Raw genomic sequence first — 19,841 nt, forward strand, 5'->3', positions numbered from 1 at the left:
ATTATAAGTTAGACCTAAATTAAAACAAATAGCAATCTTATAAACATCATTTTCGTAAACTTTTCTTTATTGCGAATTTTTTTTTTTTTTTTTTTTTTTTTTTTGAGCATTCGAATAAGAGATTGGGCCTTTTCAAAACAATTACATCAATTATAAGACTTCAGATAGGCCAGGAGAGGCGCGGTAGCTGAGCGGTAAAGCGCTTGGCTTCTGAACCGGGGGCCCCGGGTTCGAATCCTGGTGAAGACTGGGATTTTCAACTTCGGAATGATTAGGCGCCTCTGAGTCCACCCAGCTCCAATGGGTACCTGATATTAGTTGGGGAAAAGTAAAGACGGTTGGTCGTTGTGCTGGCTACATGGCACCCTCGTTAACCGTAGGCCACAAAAACAGATGAACTTTACATCATCTGCCCTATAGACCACAAGGTCTGAAAGGTGAACTAGTTAGGCCATGTTCACATCTAACTTTGCATTCACTTGCACCTATCCTTTGATCTGCTGTACCGTTGGGGCACTACACTAGATCTGTCAACCTTCTTTCTCCATTCTTATCTCTCATTTGTCTTTGATATAATTTCATTCTGATGTTCTTTCTGAAAATATTGAAGCCTGCCTGGGTGGACCACTTCGGGGGCCGATTTTGAGTTTGTGTTTCCACACAAACTGTCTTTGTAATCTTGTTTTTTTTTTACATTGTCTTCCCATCGTCCACTGTCACTTGTATAAATAGGCCTTCCACATACTTAAATCCGGCCCTGCCTTCTTCTGTATTGGTTTCGCTCAGGCTTGGATTATGGGTTGTCCACGTTTCCTATCTTGTCTATTGACCTTGCCAGTGTTATCGAATGGAATGCTCCTCAATACTTAGATGACGCATCTGACGAATAGAATATCATAGTTTATAGTTCAGGTGTCCCACTCCTGATTTTCCAATGAGGTTGCTTCTTGAAGAAAATACATTCGTTTGCGTCAAAGCATGCAACAAACACAGATATGCCCACAGAGGTGAAGAGGCAGGATGGGGGGTCACAGGGTGTGACCACTTATTATAAAGCTCGAATCGTTTTGGGGAGACGTTTAGAGAGGGTTGGTATTGTGGTTGACATTTCTTTACAGTAGAATACACACAAGTCCACTGAAGGTTGAAACGAGTTTTGAGATTTATGAGAACAGCCAAATCTCTCACTAATTAGAGAACCAACTATTTGATGTGGCGAAATCATTTTCTTTTGTTTTGAGTTGTCAATGCTAAATACACACACACACAAATAATAAAAATAAAAACAATAAAACAACAGGTAACAAACAAAAGGTAACATGGTACCATTTTTTTCCACTAATCAACGGTAACAAAAATACTTCCAACTGCACGCTATTTGAGCGATTTAAAGATCAAGTAACAGTGTAGATGATGCGTACTAAAAGTTTAGAGTTTAGAGACACCCTGTCCGACGGGGGTGGGGGTGGGTGGGGGGGTGAGACTCGGGGGTTAAACTTAGAGTTTGACTTTGCGTTCACTTCCAGTAAACACGGACACTCCGAACTCGCGGACTAGAGACGCGGCAAAAGGCCGCACCACTAGGACACCTTCGTGTTCCTCTAATCTACCAGGCTAACTGTGCGGGACACGCCATTTATGAAACAGCCTCTTGAGCAACGGCGCCTGGACGTTGACAGATCGCTGCGGGAGCTCTTCTTCATCCCCGCACAGTGCAGTGAGGATACTCTCGCACCATCTTAGGAGGGAGCCTTGTTTCGCCACCCATTTAGCCTAGTCGTCCCCTCTCTCGACAGTTTCCACCCGAGCGCCATGATGAGGCAGGGCAGCAAGCCCGGGTCTACAACAGCAAGAAAGTTATATGACGCCAATACTAAGGTCTACAACAGCGAGAAAGTAAGATGACACCAATACTAAGGTCTATATCATCAAGAAAGTAAGATGACGCCAATACTAAGGTCTATATCATCAAGAAAGTAAGATGGCGCCAATACTAAGGTCTACAACAGCGAGAAAGTAAGATGGCGCCAAAACTAAGTCTACAACAGCGAGAAAGTAAGATGGCGCCAATACTAAGTCTACAACAGCGAGAAAGTTATATGACGCCAATACTAAGTCTACAACAGCGAGAAAGTTATATGGCGCCAATACTAAGTCTACAACAGCAAGAAAGTTATATGGCGCCAATACTAAGTCTACAACAGCGAGAAAGTTATATGACGCCAATACTAAGTCTACACCAGCGAGAAAGTAAGATGACGCCAATACTAAGTCTACAACAGCGAGAAAGTAAGATGACGCCAATACTAAGTCTACAACAGCGAGAAAGTTATATGACGCCAATACTAAGTCTACAACAGCGAGAAAGTTATATGACGCCAATACTAAGTCTACAACAGCAAGAAAGTAAGATGGCGCCAATACTAAGGTCTACAACAGCAAGAAAGTAAGATGGCGCCAATACTAAGGTCTACAACAGCAAGAAAGTAAGATGGCGCCAATACTAAGGTCTACAACAGCAAGAAAGTAAGATGGCGCCAATACTAAGGTCTACAACAGCAAGAAAGTAAGATGGCGCCAATACTAAGGTCTATATCATCAAGAAAGTAAGATGGCGCCAATACTAAGTCTACAACAGCGAGAAAGTAAGATGGCGCCAATACTAAGGTCTACAACAGCGAGAAAGTTATATGACGCCAATACTAAGTCTACAACAGCGAGAAAGTTATATGACGCCAATACTAAGTCTGCAACAGCGAGAAAGTTATATGACGCCAATACTAAGGTCTACAACAGCGAGAAAGTTATATGACGCCAATACTAAGTCTGCAACAGCAACAAAGTTGTATGACGCCAATACTAAGGTCTACAACAGCGAGAAAGTTATATGACGCCAATACTAAGGTCTACAACAGCGAGAAAGTTATATGACGCCAATACTAAGTCTACAACAGCGAGAAAGTAAGATGGCGCCAATACTAAGTCTACAACAGCAAGAAAGTTATATGACGCCAATACTAAGGTCTACAACAGCGAGAAAGTTATATGACGCCAATACTAAGGTCTACAACAGCGAGAAAGTTATATGACGCCAATACTAAGTCTACAACAGCGAGAAAGTAAGATGGCGCCAATACTAAGTCTACAACAGCAAGAAAGTAAGATGGCGCCAATACTAAGTCTACAACAGCAAGAAAGTAAGATGGCGCCAATACTAAGTCTACAACAGCGAGAAAGTAAGATGACGCCAATACTAAGTCTACAACAGCAAGAAAGTAAGATGGCGCCAATACTAAGTCTACAACAGCGAGAAAGTAAGATGACGCCAATACTAAGGTCTACAACAGCGAGAAAGTAAGATGGTGCCAATACTAAGTCTACAACAGCGAGAAAGTTATATGACGCCAATACTAAGGTCTACAACAGCGAGAAAGTTATATGACGCCAATACTAAGTCTACAACAGCGAGAAAGTAAGATGGCGCCAATACTAAGTCTACAACAGCAAGAAAGTTATATGACGCCAATACTAAGGTCTACAACAGCGAGAAAGTAAGATGGCGCCAATACTAAGTCTACAACAGCAAGAAAGTAAGATGGCGCCAATACTAAGTCTACAACAGCGAGAAAGTAAGATGACGCCAATACTAAGGTCTACAACAGCGAGAAAGTAAGATGGTGCCAATACTAAGTCTACAACAGCGAGAAAGTTATATGACGCCAATACTAAGTCTACAACAGCGAGAAAGTTATATGACGCCAATACTAAGTCTACACCAGCGAGAAAGTAAGATGACGCCAATACTAAGTCTACAACAGCGAGAAAGTAAGATGGCGCCAATACTAAGTCTACAACAGCGAGAAAGTTATATGACGCCAATACTAAGTCTACAACAGCGAGAAAGTAAGATGGCGCCAATACTAAGTCTACAACAGCGAGAAAGTTATATGACGCCAATACTAAGTCTGCAACAGCGAGAAAGTTATATGACGCCAATACTAAGTCTACAACAGCAAGAAAGTTATATGACGCCAATACTAAGTCTACAACAGCAAGAAAGTTATATGACGCCAATACTAAATCTACAGCGAGAAAGTAAGATGGCGCCAATACTAAGGTCTATATCATCAAGAAAGTAAGATGACGCCAATACTAAGGTCTATATCATCAAGAAAGTAAGATTACGCCAATACTAAGGTCTATATCATCAAGAAAGTAAGATGGCGCCAATACTAAGTCTACACCAGCGAGAAAGTAAGATGGCGTCATACTAAGTCTACAACAGCGAGAAAGTAAGATGGCGCCAATACTAAGTCTACAACAGCGAGAAAGTTATATGACGCCAATACTAAGTCTGCAACAGCGAGAAAGTTATATGACGCCAATACTAAGTCTACAACAGCAAGAAAGTTATATGACGCCAATACTAAGTCTACAACAGCAAGAAAGTTATATGACGCCAATACTAAGTCTACAACAGCGAGAAAGTAAGATGACGCCAATACTAAGGTCTACAACAGCGAGAAAGTAAGATGACGCCAATACTAAGTCTACAACAGCGAGAAAGTAAGATGACGCCAATACTAAGGTCTACAACAGCAAGAAAGTAAGATGACGCCAATACTAAGGTCTACAACAGCGAGAAAGTAAGATGGCGCCAATACTAAGTCTACAACAGCGAGAAAGTAAGATGGTGCCAATACTAAGTCTACAACAGCGAGAAAGTAAGATGACGCCAATACTAAGGTCTACAACAGCGAGAAAGTTATATGACGCCAATACTAAGTCTACACCAGCGAGAAAGTAAGATGACGCCAATACTAAGGTCTACAACAGCGAGAAAGTAAGATGGCTTCAATAAAATTGAAACGCTTGTTTGTACTTTATTCAAAAACAACCAAAAAAACTCCGATCCTTGTCTCGTATAAATAGCTTTTCCTATTTCTCACGAGCACGATGAAGGTCGTGTTGACATTTTACCAGCATAATTAGCGCCAGAAAAAGAGACACTGTTACAAACCTGTCTTCAGTGGCGACGCAAGACAATAAAACATTGTCATCACATAACAATGGTTCTCAAACTTTCAAACGGATGAGTGAAAACAGCACTGAAAATGAATGAATGGTGAATGAACTTAAAGAAAGCCACAAATAGCTTTGCGTCATGGCGCGAGAGGAACCAACACCTCAACGTGAACTGGACTTCATCAATTTAAAGATTTTCAAGTGGCTTTGTCCTCCCCCCCCCCCCCCCACCAAAATAAATAAATAAAGTACCAAGGGTTTGGATGAATGAGAAATGTGTTCTATACCAGTAGCCAGTAGCATAGTAGCCAGCCGTGTCTTTATATGTTTCACTGCAGTCCGATATCTCAGCACGAATACTCTTAAACTCATCGTTTTAAGGCTTTTCAAAATACAATAATCTGCTCTTCCATAGACTCAGTACGACCTTTTTTTTTTAACGTCCAGTGCTAAGCAGGAGGGCAAAAAGTGGGAGGTAGTTTAGCTTCCAAACATTAGAATTGTAATTCCATTTTGTATGCACTCACTGTAAAACAGCTCAGCACTTTAAGGGTTAATTAACAATTTGGTTATTTTTTAAAATTGATTCTTGTGTAGTCAGGTAAAAGAAAAATTTTGCAAAATTTCAACTTGATCCGAGTTTGGGTGTCGAAGAAATAGCGTGTACAAACTTTTTACCAGACAGACAGACAGAGTGAGTTGATAGAAGCTTTGTAAAAAAAAAATCGTTTCGCCCTGGTTCTGTTTAGCAGCAGACTTGTGATGCTGGCGTGTTTGTTGTTACCTAGCTCTATCTAACTAGTTTTGTCACCGTCTCTCATGGCAGACATTCTTAACATCGATTCGCCTAATAAAACATGAATGATTTGTTACAATGAATGAAACTAATCACAGAAAAGAAAATTGTTTGTGTGTGTCGATGTATGTGTTCTGGTCACTGTAGTGTGTTTTGTAATGAGTGGGCTCTGTAGTCTGTGACAACTCTGTGATGAACTAGTGCAGGGGTGGGCAAATTACGGCCCGCCAAAGTGGTTTATGCGGCCCGCCGACACCTACAGAAATCAGGTTTGCCCACAGTCTATACATATAATAATGCCAATATTAAAAATAATATCTATATAAATTATTATTTAAATTATAATTAAATTATTATTACTCTAGCCAATTATTGTCTCATTATTAAAAGTTTCAAGTAAACGAAGATTATGCTTATTGGCTATACATCAATACACTCTATTCAAGACACAATCTCTGAGTGTTGGGTAGACTTGGAACACGATGGAAAGTGTAACAACTGATGGAGCTCGATCTTTGACTGTGAAAAATAGTGTTTTTTATTTAATAAAAAATATATCCCAACCATAAACTCTAAACAGGAAAGTTTGCACAAAGCTGCATAAAATTTCAACATTACATTGGTCAGTACAGCATAGCAATGAATCTTATTAGGTAAGGATGCTAACCACGGATAGTTCCGATTTATGAACAAAATAAAATATATCCGCTAGCGTAGCATGGGCAACGCAAATAATAATAATAAATAATAATCTTTAATGTCCGTAGAATATAAATTCTTAACAAAGAAATTGTGATGTTACTTGTAGGTCATTGACTCTGGCTTTGTTACCGATATTTCTAATGAAGAGTGGAAGAAAGATTTCATATTTTCTATAAACTGAGATGCAATTGATTGCTTGCGTGTGAAATGTAAATGTATGTTAAATCTTTTCAAACAAGGCTTTCCCATTTCTACAAGCAAGCAAAAGAAAATAATGTCATTTTCCTTTGCTGAAAGGTGAAACTATTTCTAGTGAAATGATCAAAAGTACAACACTTATTTAGATTCCTTAATTGTGCAATTTATAAAAACAAATTTTAAGACGTCAAGAACCAGTCTTCAATACCATCAGCTCACCATTTAGCGCAGAAGCTGATTCAGGTCCAGAGGATATAGCTCAAAGCAAAGAGATGTTCCAGTCAGTACTTAGACGGGAGTCTCATTGGTGCCAGAAGCTTTATTTCCACACTTGATTGTAATTTGACAGCAGTCACAAGGGCAACAGCTATTAATATAGTTTAACAGTTCCGTAACATTATACACGAGTGTAAAAAGTAATAAATTGCACATTAAGTACAACTGTATATTTGTGGGGATATTGCGATATAAAAAGAGAACAGCATTTTTTTTTAAATCGTTAAATTGGTTTCAAACATAGCTAACTATTGTTGTATTTTTTCAACGTGGAGTGTGAAAAAAAAAAAGAAGAAAGAAACGTGTTAGCTAGCGTATCTTTCTAAGTTATATCTATATATATGCGGCCCGCCATTCCAAAATTTTTGTTCATGCGGCCCTCGATACAAAAAGTTTGCCCACCCCTGAACTAGTATATAGTTAGAGGTGAGTTCAAATCCGCACTCATTAGGAAGTACTTAAGTTGATAGAGTAGACTTACTCACTAATGTGACTGAACAAACTCTATCGGGATAGAGTGTCGAAGTCTTCTGTCGGTAGCTGTATGTTGCTTTTAATAAGTCTAGTTCCCAACTCTATTTACTTATATGCTTTAATGTAACGTCTGTATTTATAAGATAAGATAAGACATGCTGTAATAACCTATCGTCCCAGCCAAGATTTCAGTGGCACATCGTCCATTAACATTACTCATTGGTTAAGTGCCAAAATGTTCACTTTGGGTGTCAGAGTTAATCTTTGTAGGGATGTGTGTGTGTGTGTGTGTGTCTCGCAGCTCTTTCTACACTATGGTTTAATATCTCTCTTCTTATCTTATAAAATACAAAAAAAAAAAAAGAAGATGATTACATCCTACGCGTCGTGGATTTAGTCATGTATATTAACCAATGACCTAAATTCTGCCAAGTCACTGGTTTTTCTGGCTAGCTCAGGCAACCCATTCTATGCTCTAATAGCGCTAGGGAAGAGGGGGCATTTGTACAAATTTGTCCTAGCATATGGAATGAGAAATGTGCCCCTATCTTTGTGTCTTTCTGAGTATTCTATTAAATTTTGTATTTGAAGATTATGGTTCAGTGTTTTATGTATAATTGCTACTTTACTTTTGAGTCTTCTGTCCTGAAGGCTTTCTAAATTTAGTGATTTTACTAAAGGTGTTACTCTAGTCAAATGTGAATATTCGTTTGTTATGAATCTCACTGCTCTATTTTGTGTCTGTTCCAGTTTCTTAATGTTTTCTTGAGTTGAGGGCTCCCAAACAAAGGATGCATATTCTATTATTGATCTAACCAAGGTTAATATGAACGTATTTTAATGCGACTTCCTTACATCAGGTGTATACTCGCCTTGTGGTCTACTCATATGGAATCCTCTTATAAAGCAGATCTAAGCCATACACAGAAGAGTGTAAAAATCTTGACTGCAAATATTGGTTCTAAAACAGTAATCTAATACATTCGCTTTAGTGCCCTGAAATGATAGACCCACTCCAGTCCGTCAATATGGCGAAATCCTGTTTTAAACCTAATTATGCGACTCGAGTACACTACTAATAATATAATGCCAATTAGTTTTATTTTATGTACTTTAAAAAAAATTCGTTTAACTTTATGGGTCTCAGATTTATGTTTCAAACAAAACATTTTTTAAAGAGAATTTGATTTGAAAGGTTAATAAGGTGTAAAAAAAAAATGTTTTAAGGAATGAGCTTTTAGCATTCGTCTTTTAAAAAGCAGTCCACTCATTAATATGGTTTTGTTTCAACTAAACATTTGAGCATTGAATTTTTCGGTAATAAAAAACATTTTTCAGAAGGGAAAGGTGGCCCGCGTCTTGGTCTCAAATGTCCAATGTGAAGGCTGGGATTTTCAATTAGGCATTTAGGTTGATGAATTAATGGGTAGTTTTGGCATTCTTTTATTTTGGAAAGGGACGAGTGATGTCAAGGAGTATTAAATAGTATTGATTAATTCTCAGCCTCCAGCGATTTTTAAGTATTTTGATCTTGATCAAATCACTCAATTATGAAATTATGATTTTAGTGATTTTAAAAAAAATAAAAAAAAACTACTGTTCTATCGGGATTGAAAATTTTGAATAAAATCATTAACATTATAAAATCATATTTGATTTTTTTTCTTTGTAGTGCTTGTTCTTCAATTACCCGCCCCACACCTCCTTTGCACCTCTGGGAGAGGCCCAACTGATTTATGACAACGGATACAGTACACCAGCGTCCATTTTTCCTCTTCAGTGAGTCATACAAAGAAGGGAAAAAAAAAACATTAGCTTCGCCTCTGCTTTTCCTAACTTGACAAGTAGCCACTGGCTATATCCATTTAGCTTTGACGACCCTATTCCAGGTTATTCTGACCTTGTTATGTGACACACACATTCTTGACACTATGCTATTTTGAGCACATTTGTTATTACTAAAAGTGTAACAACTTCAATATTATATTTTAAATATTTTTAATTAACAAAAAAAAAACCTCCGTTTTGAGACACGTTAATATATAACATTAATTTTTAATTGCAACATTCTAAATAACTTTAACGTGTGATTTCACTTTTAGTTTCTACCAATGAGACACTTTCTGTACCACAGTAGTTATTGCCTGAGAGTGTGGCATAAAATTGGTGGCACTGTGTTTGCATGTGTCACACGATACCACATCCCTGATACTTGCTCAGAATAAGATAAGATTTCCACTTTTCAACTTTGCACCCACATCATTATAACGCCCTTACATAAGCCTCCCCCCCCCCCCTCCCGGTGTCCATACACATCACGTCACTGCGTTAGTTGTCCCGCAAATTGGCACGGCCATTAGCCAAAGGGCAAGAAATAAAAGACCCTGTCCATCGGCTCTCGCAGGCTGTTAGTCAAACCTGATTGGTGGAACTGGAGCAAGGGGAGATGATTCTTATGAACCTCAGTACACCATTAGCGTTACGTTTCTTGTCTTTGCTGCTGTCCTAGTCCAAAGCATCTCAAATCTCACTTGCGTGGTCCCCATCCTAAAAAAAAATGTTGTTTTTTTTTTGTGTCAAGATCTGATAAAGACAATAATATAACAATACTATAACACACAAATCATTCAAAGTATTATGTTGTTTTATATCACCGGATGTGCACGGCTCAAAGAGCGGCTCATTTGGGTGAGCCACCATCGTGAGAACCTCTTGTCTCTAGGCTGATGTAGTGAAGAGGGAGACTTTAGAGTTATACCGGTACTCCGATTGATCCTCCCTCTTCCTCTCTTTTGCCCCCCCCCCCCTCCTCCTGTTTCCGTCGGTAATGTAGGTAAACGAATCGTGTCATTGTGGCTCTAAGTTCTAAATATAGCCGAACAACTGTAAGTCAAACATTTATTGCCCAGTCATAATTCCTGATGGGGGGAGGGGAGGGAAGAGCACACTGGGGGCACACTGGGGCTAGAATGGCAGTAGAATTGTTTTGTTTTTTTCAGAATGTAATTACAGTAAAATAGATGCCAAAGTTCAACCAATGAATTCAGTGAGACCACGACTTTACTAATTTGTCTATTATTCTTTTAAACCAATTTTAAGACTGTCCACTTATTTAGATAAATAGATAGGCATTTCACTACCCTCCCCCCCCCCACAACACACACACTTAACAAGTACGCGTAATATAGTTTGATGTGCAAATGGTCGCCTGGTCGTGAGGTATGCGCCCAGTACTGTCGTTTCTATGGTCTGGGGTTCGAGCCCCCGCCAGCCGCCGCAATTCCCCGTCGTCCTTCAATTCTGAAATAAAAATTTGAAACCGGTAATTATTTACATTCGGACGTATTTGTTTCGTCCTTTGAGGCTTGCGGGACATGTCTTCCGACATAATACGACACGCGTCCCATGAGTAGCAATAACATATAGGCCTATAGGAGGAAAACGCAAACAAGGACGTCCTCTTCATGAAGGACATCTGGGCAATGGACAACAGCTGGGAAGAGGCGGCAAACTTTACCGAAGGGGTCTATGAGACAGCTTGCCGCTCAATGCTTCGAAGGGCGCGGGGAAATCTAAGTAAGTCTAATATTTTTTTCTATGCTCAACTTTCCACCACTCTCAGGTCTAACTTTAGCAATTAGTAGGAGCTAGACATGTTCTGCTTATCAACGTAACATTCAATGGTATTGATGAACTCGTTTTCCCGCCTTGGATTCGCAAAGTATTGCGCTGGAGGAGAATACTTCGAAAATAGTTTTAACTCTTTCTCTCCTAACTGACGATACCAACGTTGATTCCACCAGAATGTGGTAAATAATTACGGAGAGAAAGAGTTAATGGTTTGCATTCCGTTGCTGCCATTTTTCTGTCTCCAAGCCAGCAGACGACAGGATATTTTGAGGAAGGAAGTGGCTTTAGTTATAATTAGATCTTCATGCCAGTTTAATAGTCTATCCGCGACAAATAACATGCCTTGGGAGAAATCAATAGATCAACTTACGAGGGTACGTGATCTGCGTGAGAGAGTTGAGCTTGTTGGGTCTGTGTGAGAGAGTTGAGCTTGTTGGATCTGTGTGAGAGAGTTGAGTTTGTTGGAACTGTGTGAGAGAGTTGAGCTTGTTGGATCTGTGTGAGAGAGTTGATTTTGATGAATCTGTGTGAGCTTTGAAATATCTAAAATATCGTGATATCGGATTTCCAATATCTTTTCTACTTTTTGAGATGTAAACGGGATGAACGGACGGACAGACAGACCAAACAAAACTAAAAGCGGCTATTCTCCTTTCGAGGGCCGCTAAAAACGTGAAATGGAGAAATGTTCAAGCGATATATGGTAAAAAACAAAACAAAACAGGAACCAGATTTTGAAATAGACCAAGTAAACAAAGTCTATCACTGCTGCCAACTAAATCATGTCAATTACTTTGTGCTACAAACAAAAAAGCTTATAAATCATATTTTAAAAATAAAAAACAAACAAATAGTGCTCAAAATATTACCGTTAACCTTTACAAATAGATATATTATCTACAAGTCATTTCTTTCTGTACACCGGATACACCTCAAAGCTAGCTGTTTACATTTATCTATCTTGGATAGAACTCTCTAAGAAATACGTCTGCATAGTGGAGACACTTCCGTCATGTCCGAGTTGAAAAGACGAAACAGTTTTTGTTATTTGGAGGTAGCAACAGACCTGATTGTTGATTATTTTGAGGTCACTGTTGAAGCTATCTAGTAGTGTGTAACGTAGAAAGCGTGGGAACGACGGACCCACAGGGGCCGCCCTTGAGTAAAATCTTGTTTTTATTTTACATTCCCATTCACTGAGTAGCCTGTTTGATGTGCGAAAGACTTGATTGGCTTCATTATTTATTGGGTTTGCGATTTATTGACCTAATCATTTATTGACCTAATCATTTATTGGATTTGATCGTTTATTGACTAGACATTTATGGTTTAAATCAGTGGTTCCCAAACTTTTTTGTCTCGTAGACCCCTTGCCATGTTTTCTGCTTTTCGGTAGACCCCCTTCTTAACTTATATTGCATTTTTTTTGCAATTTTTTTAAAAACTAATTTCTAATTTTAGTGAGTTGAAGAGTGAAAATGCAATTTAAAGCTACAAATTAAGTATTAAATTAGCAATTAATATGTATTGCTGGAGTCATCAAACACACTGGAAATGTTTCTTTACCCAGGCTTATCATCTGTTCCTACGGAAGTCATGTTTCATACATTCTATGAAGAAGACATTCCAACATTAAATATTAATTCATTTATTTGTATTAAGAATCAGTGTAAAAGTTTTCGCAAAGAGTTTCTCGTGTATTTCTTGATCTTTCACGTGTCCGCGTAACCTTTTTCACTAAAGGAGAAGGGTGAAGGTGAGTAACTGGCGCCTTAGCCAGTAGGCTTCAAGCAGGAAGGGCTCATTAGCCACATAGCAGAAGGAAAAATGAATTCAAAACGCTGCTGCCTTGCAACTATACCCAAACATGGGAAAGCTGTCGTGGGTTCATCGTCATCATCATTCCTTTGGGTTCCTCATGGAACATAGGGCCTTGACAAAAACACGCCACTCTCCACGGTCTCTTGCTAGTTTTTTTTATGGTTTCGCAGATCTTTCCAGTCCTCTCGGCTTCTTCTAATACACTGCGTCACCATGTTCTTTTTGGTCTTCCTCTGCGTCTTGTTCCCTGGGGGTTCCACTCAAAGGCCTGCCTAGCTCTGTTGCTGGTATCTTTTCTAAGGGTGTGACCAATCCATCTCCACTTCCTCTCTAAGATCTGCACTTCTATATTTTTCTGTCCACTCATCTCCCACAGTTTGGTGTTTTCTACTTTGTCATACCAGTGTATTTTTAGGATATTTTTCAGGAATCTGTTGATGAATGTCTGTACTTTTCTGTTGTTCCCTCCGTAATTCTCCATGTTTCAGAACCATACAGTAGGACAGCCTTGACATTAGAGTAAAGGATTCTTAGTTTAGTCTTGTTTGAGATGTGAGGAGATTTCCAGGTTGGTTTTAGCTGTGTAAATGTCTGACGCGCTAGATTTATACGGCGTTTAATGTCTTCATCTGTTCCACCTCATATACTGACTACACTCCCAAGGTATATAAAATTTTCTACTTGGTCTATTGTCTATGAGAATCCAGTACGTGGGTTAACCTGAGGAAAAATAAGGAGCTGGCGACCCTTAGGCAGTTTGCAGCACACAGCGCTACACCCTGTCACAGCCTGTGACGCCACTGATCCCAACCTATATATATTTCCTTTGCAAAGAATCACACAAGAAGCTTTTAATTTGATAACTCATGCCACCGATGTGCCATAGAACTGTTGCTTAAAGAAATTATTTTAATAATATCAGATGTAGGTGTGTGTAAAACAGTTTTCACAACTACAACGGCTGGTAAAATCCATGTTTTACCAATAGTGTTTTCCGTATTTTGCTATAAGTTAAGAGATTTTGTAAGACACTCACAAACCAACATCTTCTCTATATGATGTTGAAGAGAGATTGTGTGGGTCTATTCAGAACTTTATCTTTGAGGGTTAGAAAATTTTTCAAATCTTTATCTATTTTGTCAGGGTGACATTGTCTCAGATGAACCTACAGCGTAATAGTTTCGTATCTTTTTTAAAAAAAGTCACTTAGGCAATCGCTTGTTTGACAAGGAATGAATGAATACCAGTTTTAAATAACCAACACTGGACAGTGTACATTTCTTGTTGTTAAACATTTGTTACATGTAGACAAAATGAAGCTTTTTAAATACGTATTGAGACTAAATACTACAATTCTTTGGTTTGATTAGCAGGATAAATATTTAAAGGATTTACCAAGGTACACATCATATATTAGTCTACAAAATAATTACATTAAATGAATGTAAAAATTAAAGTCACGATCTGCTTAAATGAAATCTATTACCATAGACCCCCGTGGACATCTCATAGACCCCCAATTTATTTTTTCACTTTCGTAGACCCCCTGGAAGTCTTCGTAGACCCCTGGGGGTCTATATAGACCACTTTGGGAATCACTGGTTTAAATCATCCATTGCTTAATAATTTATTGGTTATTGGTTAAATCATGTATTGGCCCAATCATTTATTGGCTTCATCATGTATTGGCCTATTCATTTAATGGCCTATTCATTTAATGGCTTAATCATTCAATGTTTCAACCATGTATTGGTTTAATCACGTATTGGTTAAATCAAAAATTGGTTTAATCATTGATTACCACATTGATATATATATACATTTTTTATAAAGGTTTAATATTTTAATATTTTACTGGTTTAATCATTTATCGGTTTAATCATTCATTGACTTAATCAGCGCAAGACTATTATTTCATTCTTTTGCACCGTTAGCCATTTCTGTTGAGATGTGGTGCGTGACTTGAACGATTGAATAAAGGTTTTGCTTAAGGGTCATTGTGTCAACAGTCCAAAGCTCTAATCATTCCTCCTCAGAATGAAATCAAGGCACACCCAACGTGATACAATACCGATACAATGGGATTATCTCATTGCTCGGGCAATGTGTTAGACAAACACCCAAATCCAAAATCCAATACGTCTTGACGTTTGTGTCCGCTCGCGTCATTGGAACGATTGGAAAAGCTGCTTACCTGGAAGCCAAAGTGAGCTAGCAACTTACTTACATGAATGTATGAATGGACTGTTTAACATTACGTGTGCTGAGAAGAGCATTTATCTAAGTCGATTTTTTACAACTGTAAAACAGTGTTGTTAGTTCTTTTAAACAGTAGGGCTTGGTGGAAGTAAACAGATTTGGTAGATATAGACCTCTGCCATCTGACTGCTTAACCATCTATCTATCTATCTATCTATCTATCTATCTATCTATCTATCTATCTATCTATCTACCGGCCCGTCTGTTTGTCTGTCCGTTCGTCCGTCTGTCTATCATTGTGTCTCGCTCATTTGTCTGGCTCACCTAGATCTAGCTGGTTCAAAGCAATGAAATGATAGGTATTTCTTTGACTACAGTATCAGTAGCATTGACTCTAACCAAAAATATTGCTGCACTGCTTTGTTTCTGCTTTTTAAAATTATTTATCTGATTCAAAAAATGTTATAAAAATAAAGTCATTTATGCACTATGTCGCCCCACATCTGGATTTGGCACCACTGATTGCTCAATTTGTGCATACCTAAGTCCGCTCAAGGTCTCTAGCCTTATTTTCACCTCGTTAATCCATTGTCCATTTGTGTATTTTCTGTCTGTATCTATCTAGCTAAAACCTTTTTATTTAAAGAGTTACTTTACAAGTATTAGATTGTGAAATGTTATTTCATTAATGTCAACTTTCCACAGATATCTTCAAGATAATCTTCTTTCAAACATGCCCACACAACTTCAACCATGTAACTGACCGATCGATTGATTGACCATTAGGGATTCTAAAACAATGGCCAAGAAATATGCCGAGGGAGACAAGTAAGAGACCTGGACTTACAAAGTTGTTGTTGTTGTTATTGTTGTTTTGATTTAATCAATTTAGGAACAATTTGTTTCTATTTGATAACGATAAACACAAAAACAGTTTTGAAGTTACACATGATAGAATTATAGAACTCTACACCAATGTACATTTTTACATTACTATGTAAATGTTCTGCTGGAGGCCGGTGTGGACAGTATAGAAGCACTAATTACCATTCGATACTTATTCCGCATGGGAGACGACCGCATGTGAGCTTAAGGGAGGACGGAGTAACAGAGGTGCCCCCCAGTAAGCGCAATTGAGATCAACTCAGGTGCCATTTCGCCCTCACTGGTACAGAGTTAAGTAGCTGGCAGCAGATGGCATCTGTGATAGAGACAGTTGGAGAGCTCTCTCAAAGGCTGCGGGACAAACATTCGAGACTCAACCGCCAGCGGATAACGGCTTTGTCTGTACGAGATGCCGGAAAATATGCAGGTCGCGGCTAAGCTTGCGTAGTCAGGGAAAACACTGCTCTCATCCTTAATCTTCAGAATCGAAGACATTGCCATTATTTTATATTGTGGTGTTTATATAGTGTTGCAATGATACCACCAACTACTGGGGCTACCAGTTACTTACCTGGGCAAGAGCTTTTCATCTTTTCATCCAGCAGCGCGCACATCAAATCCTTCCCCGCTCCCGGTTAAAAAAAAGATGTGGAAAACATTTTTCAGGTGGTCAAAGCTTTATAATCAATAAATTTGTTGATACAGAATCTAAGTTTAGAGATCTTTATACCAAGTAATACACGGTGTAAAGTCTACCTTTTTGTGCGTGTAAATGGCTGTCGACGGTTTCATATGAGGGCGTTCTATAAATCTTGATGTTCAAAATCACAGTCTTCAGAAAGATCTGAACTCGAGACCTCTTGACTCGGAGTCCAAGCGCTTTACCACTCAGCCACCACATGCGAATTAATTGAAATATAACAGTTTGACTCTAACATCTTTCCCCCTTTAAAGTGATATATGATAAATATAAAATGTAAAATTCGTTTTTTTAATTTGTTTTTTTTTCTTGAAAAAATTCTTTCTGAATGTTTTTGTTTTTTTTCATTTAATTTTTTAACATTTTCTAAAATTTCGAGGGTTCCAAATTAAAGCAGGCTAAAATAAAAAAAAAAATGATTTGAACCTAACCTGCTTGTCAATGATCTCACGCGTTGACTTCTCTTTCAGCACTCCTTACACTGAGCTTCAAGTCCAGGAGGATCACTTGCCACCAAAACTGTCCAGGCTGAGGACAATCTTGCTCAACTTTACTCAGTATGGCCTTAACTTCATGGTTCTCTTACTTAGTGTGGTGGGTGAGTACATTGCATACTTAGTGTGGTGGGTGAGTACATTGCATACTTAGTGTGGTGGGTGAGTACATTGCATACTTAGTGTGGTGGGTGAGTACATTGCATACTTAGTGTGGTGGGTGAGTACATTGCATTCTTAGTGTGGTGGGTGAGTACATTGCATACTTAGTGTGGTGGGTGAGTACATTGCATTCTTAACTTCAGAGTTCTCCGACTAATTACTTAGTAGAGATGGTTTTCACCTCTTTCTATAACTTGCCTTTATCTTTCTATAACTTGCCTTTATCTTTCTATAACTTGCCTTTATCTTTCTATAACTTGCCTCTATCTTTCTATAACTTGCCTCTATCTTTCTATAACTTGCCTCTATATTTCTATAACTTGCCTCTATCTTTCTGTAACTTGCCTTTATATTTATTCTATCCCTAGTGGTACCTGCACAGGTAGAGAAAATGTCAGGCGGCACCCATAAAGGCCGTACCATGGGCGGCATGGTCGCAGGCGGAGCAGGCAAGACGTTCTTTATTACCTTCACACTAGCATTAGGGGGGAAATAATTTAAAGACAAAAAAAAAATCCACATTTTGTAAACTTTATTTTTTTCAGCGTGAGGAGCGGTGCATGATGGGGGAAGACCTCAATCCTCAACTGCCCTGACATTTAGTAACTAGGGTCTTTGTTCTCCGTTTCAGCTGTAACGTTTCTGCTGAGTCCACTTATTGGTATGGTGAGTGACAGAACGACCTTACGGCTGGGCAGACGTCGTCCCCTGATGATCATAGGCACCTTCTTCCTGTGGTAGGTCACGTGGGCAATGAGTATGAAAGAGTTTGAGCTAAGGCAGTGAAACATTGGTTTAGAACAGTGTTCCCCAAACTGTTTTTCTCCCGCTGAGCCCCTAGTGTTCAGCAAGGCCTGAATAAGTGTTCCACGATCTACTGGAATAATTAGCTTTCCAGGCCACCACGTGAATTAATCTCTTTTTAAAAAAATAAGCAAAGTGTTCCACTAAATACTCAGAATTTGTAAGGAAAAAGTTTGGGAAACACTAGTCTAGAATCAAGAAGAATGATACTAATATTTTAATAGTAATGACTAGTAATGGAAAGCTGCCTGGTCGTGTAGTTTGCGCTCTGCACTGTTGTTCGGTGGCGACCACCTTTCGTTGTCATAAAATATAAATGTTACATGGGCTTCCGGAAGTCCTGTCTTGTTAGTTAAAAATAAATAAATTCTTTCACAGCTAACATTCGGTTGCCAATTTTAAAATTTAAACACTTCCTTTTTTTTTCCCGCGCTATTTTTTGATTGGTCCTCTCTCACGTTTAAAATTTGACTTTATTTTATTCCCGCGCCTTGTAGCTGATGGCAACGTGGTAGAAGAGAGAGAGTCATCTGGAACTTTTTGTAATGGCAGTCCTTGGCTTGAAAACAAAATCTTCACCCCCCCCCCCCAATCTCACAACATCTCCGGCATCCCCCGACAGCCCCCCCAATCTCACAACATCTCCGGCATCCCCCCCCCCGCCCCCAATCGATTCCAAGACATGAAGTTTGGGCATGAGTATTTCTTTAGACTAACTTCTAAATTTAGCCTGATGACGTCAAAACCTCCGAAATGTAGCTCTCTCTCGTCTCTCTCTCTCTCAACTCTCTCTATCGTCTTTCTCTCGTCTGTCTCTCTATATTGTCTCTCTCTTGTATCTCTCTCACACTCGTCTCACTCTCTATTTTCTCCCTCTTTCTTTCTCATCTCTCAATCTCTATTGTCTCTATCTCTTTCCCTTGTGTCTATTTTCTCTCTTTCTACTGTCTCTCAATCTCTCTTTCTCGTCTCTATTCTCTCTCTCTCGCTTGTCTCTACCTCTCGTCTCTCTCTCTGTCTCTCTCAGCATTAATCTCCTATAACATTAACGTCCAAAACGTTCAACCTTTCCTAACCCGGAAGCTATTTTTAGCATCGGACGATTTTTTTTTCTTTTCCACCCCTTCATTCCCCCCCCCCCCTTTTTTTCTGCTTTAATTGAAAGTCAAGGCTAATGGCGGGAAACAGAATATGTTCCTGGCTCTTTCCGCACGACACGGTGCCAACAAATAGAAGGCGCCCGAATGCTATTTTTAGATGTAACAAATTATAATTTGAATGATGGCTTTTGTTGTGTTTTTGTTGGTCGCATTATTTTATTCCCGTCGTCTGCTGAGAATCAATACGCTGGCCTATGCCTGTGTGTGTGTGTGTGTGTAAGAGAGAGAGAGAGAGAGAAGAACCTTTTTATTTTTTTTACTTCCTTGGATAATAATTCTCTTTCTCACGTTTTGGGCACATAACTCTGTCTCCCTGTCGCCATGTTCTTGAAATTGTGTTTCTGTGTGTGTTCGTGTAGGCCGACTTGATTTGGCCTGTTTGGTGGCCCACTATCTTAAAAAGTTAAAGTCAATTTTTAAGCTACCGCTATTGGTTTCGCGCTGTATCGATACAGTATTGTTCTCCCTCTAGGTACGAAGTACTTTTGGTCTTCTGAAAGCGAACTCTATTCTTT

At 38.9% G+C, this 19,841-nt stretch overlaps 1 protein-coding gene across 6 annotated transcripts in view; it reads left to right on the plus strand.

Moving 5' to 3' along the window:
- The window catches only part of LOC106073789 (uncharacterized), a 54,654-nt gene that overhangs the window by 12,677 nt on the left and 22,136 nt on the right, over positions 1-19,841 (plus strand). For 3 of the 6 annotated variants that reach the window (XM_056019050.1, XM_056019056.1, XM_056019051.1), the window contains exons 2-5: positions 15,827-15,949; positions 17,177-17,304; positions 17,731-17,811; positions 17,994-18,099. In XM_056019050.1, coding sequence (XP_055875025.1) covers positions 15,921-15,949; positions 17,177-17,304; positions 17,731-17,811; positions 17,994-18,099 — 344 coding nt within the window. In that variant the 5' untranslated portion in view covers positions 15,827-15,920. Of the gene's footprint in view, positions 1-9,126; positions 9,251-11,024; positions 11,048-14,958; positions 15,129-15,826; positions 15,950-17,176; positions 17,305-17,730; positions 17,812-17,993; positions 18,100-19,841 lie in introns of those variants that run through there. The other 3 variants (XM_056019053.1, XM_056019052.1, XM_056019055.1) reach the window with 3 other exon arrangements.

This window comes from Biomphalaria glabrata, chromosome 2 (assembly GCF_947242115.1).
Source record: "Biomphalaria glabrata chromosome 2, xgBioGlab47.1, whole genome shotgun sequence".
NCBI lineage: Eukaryota > Metazoa > Mollusca > Gastropoda > Planorbidae > Biomphalaria > Biomphalaria glabrata.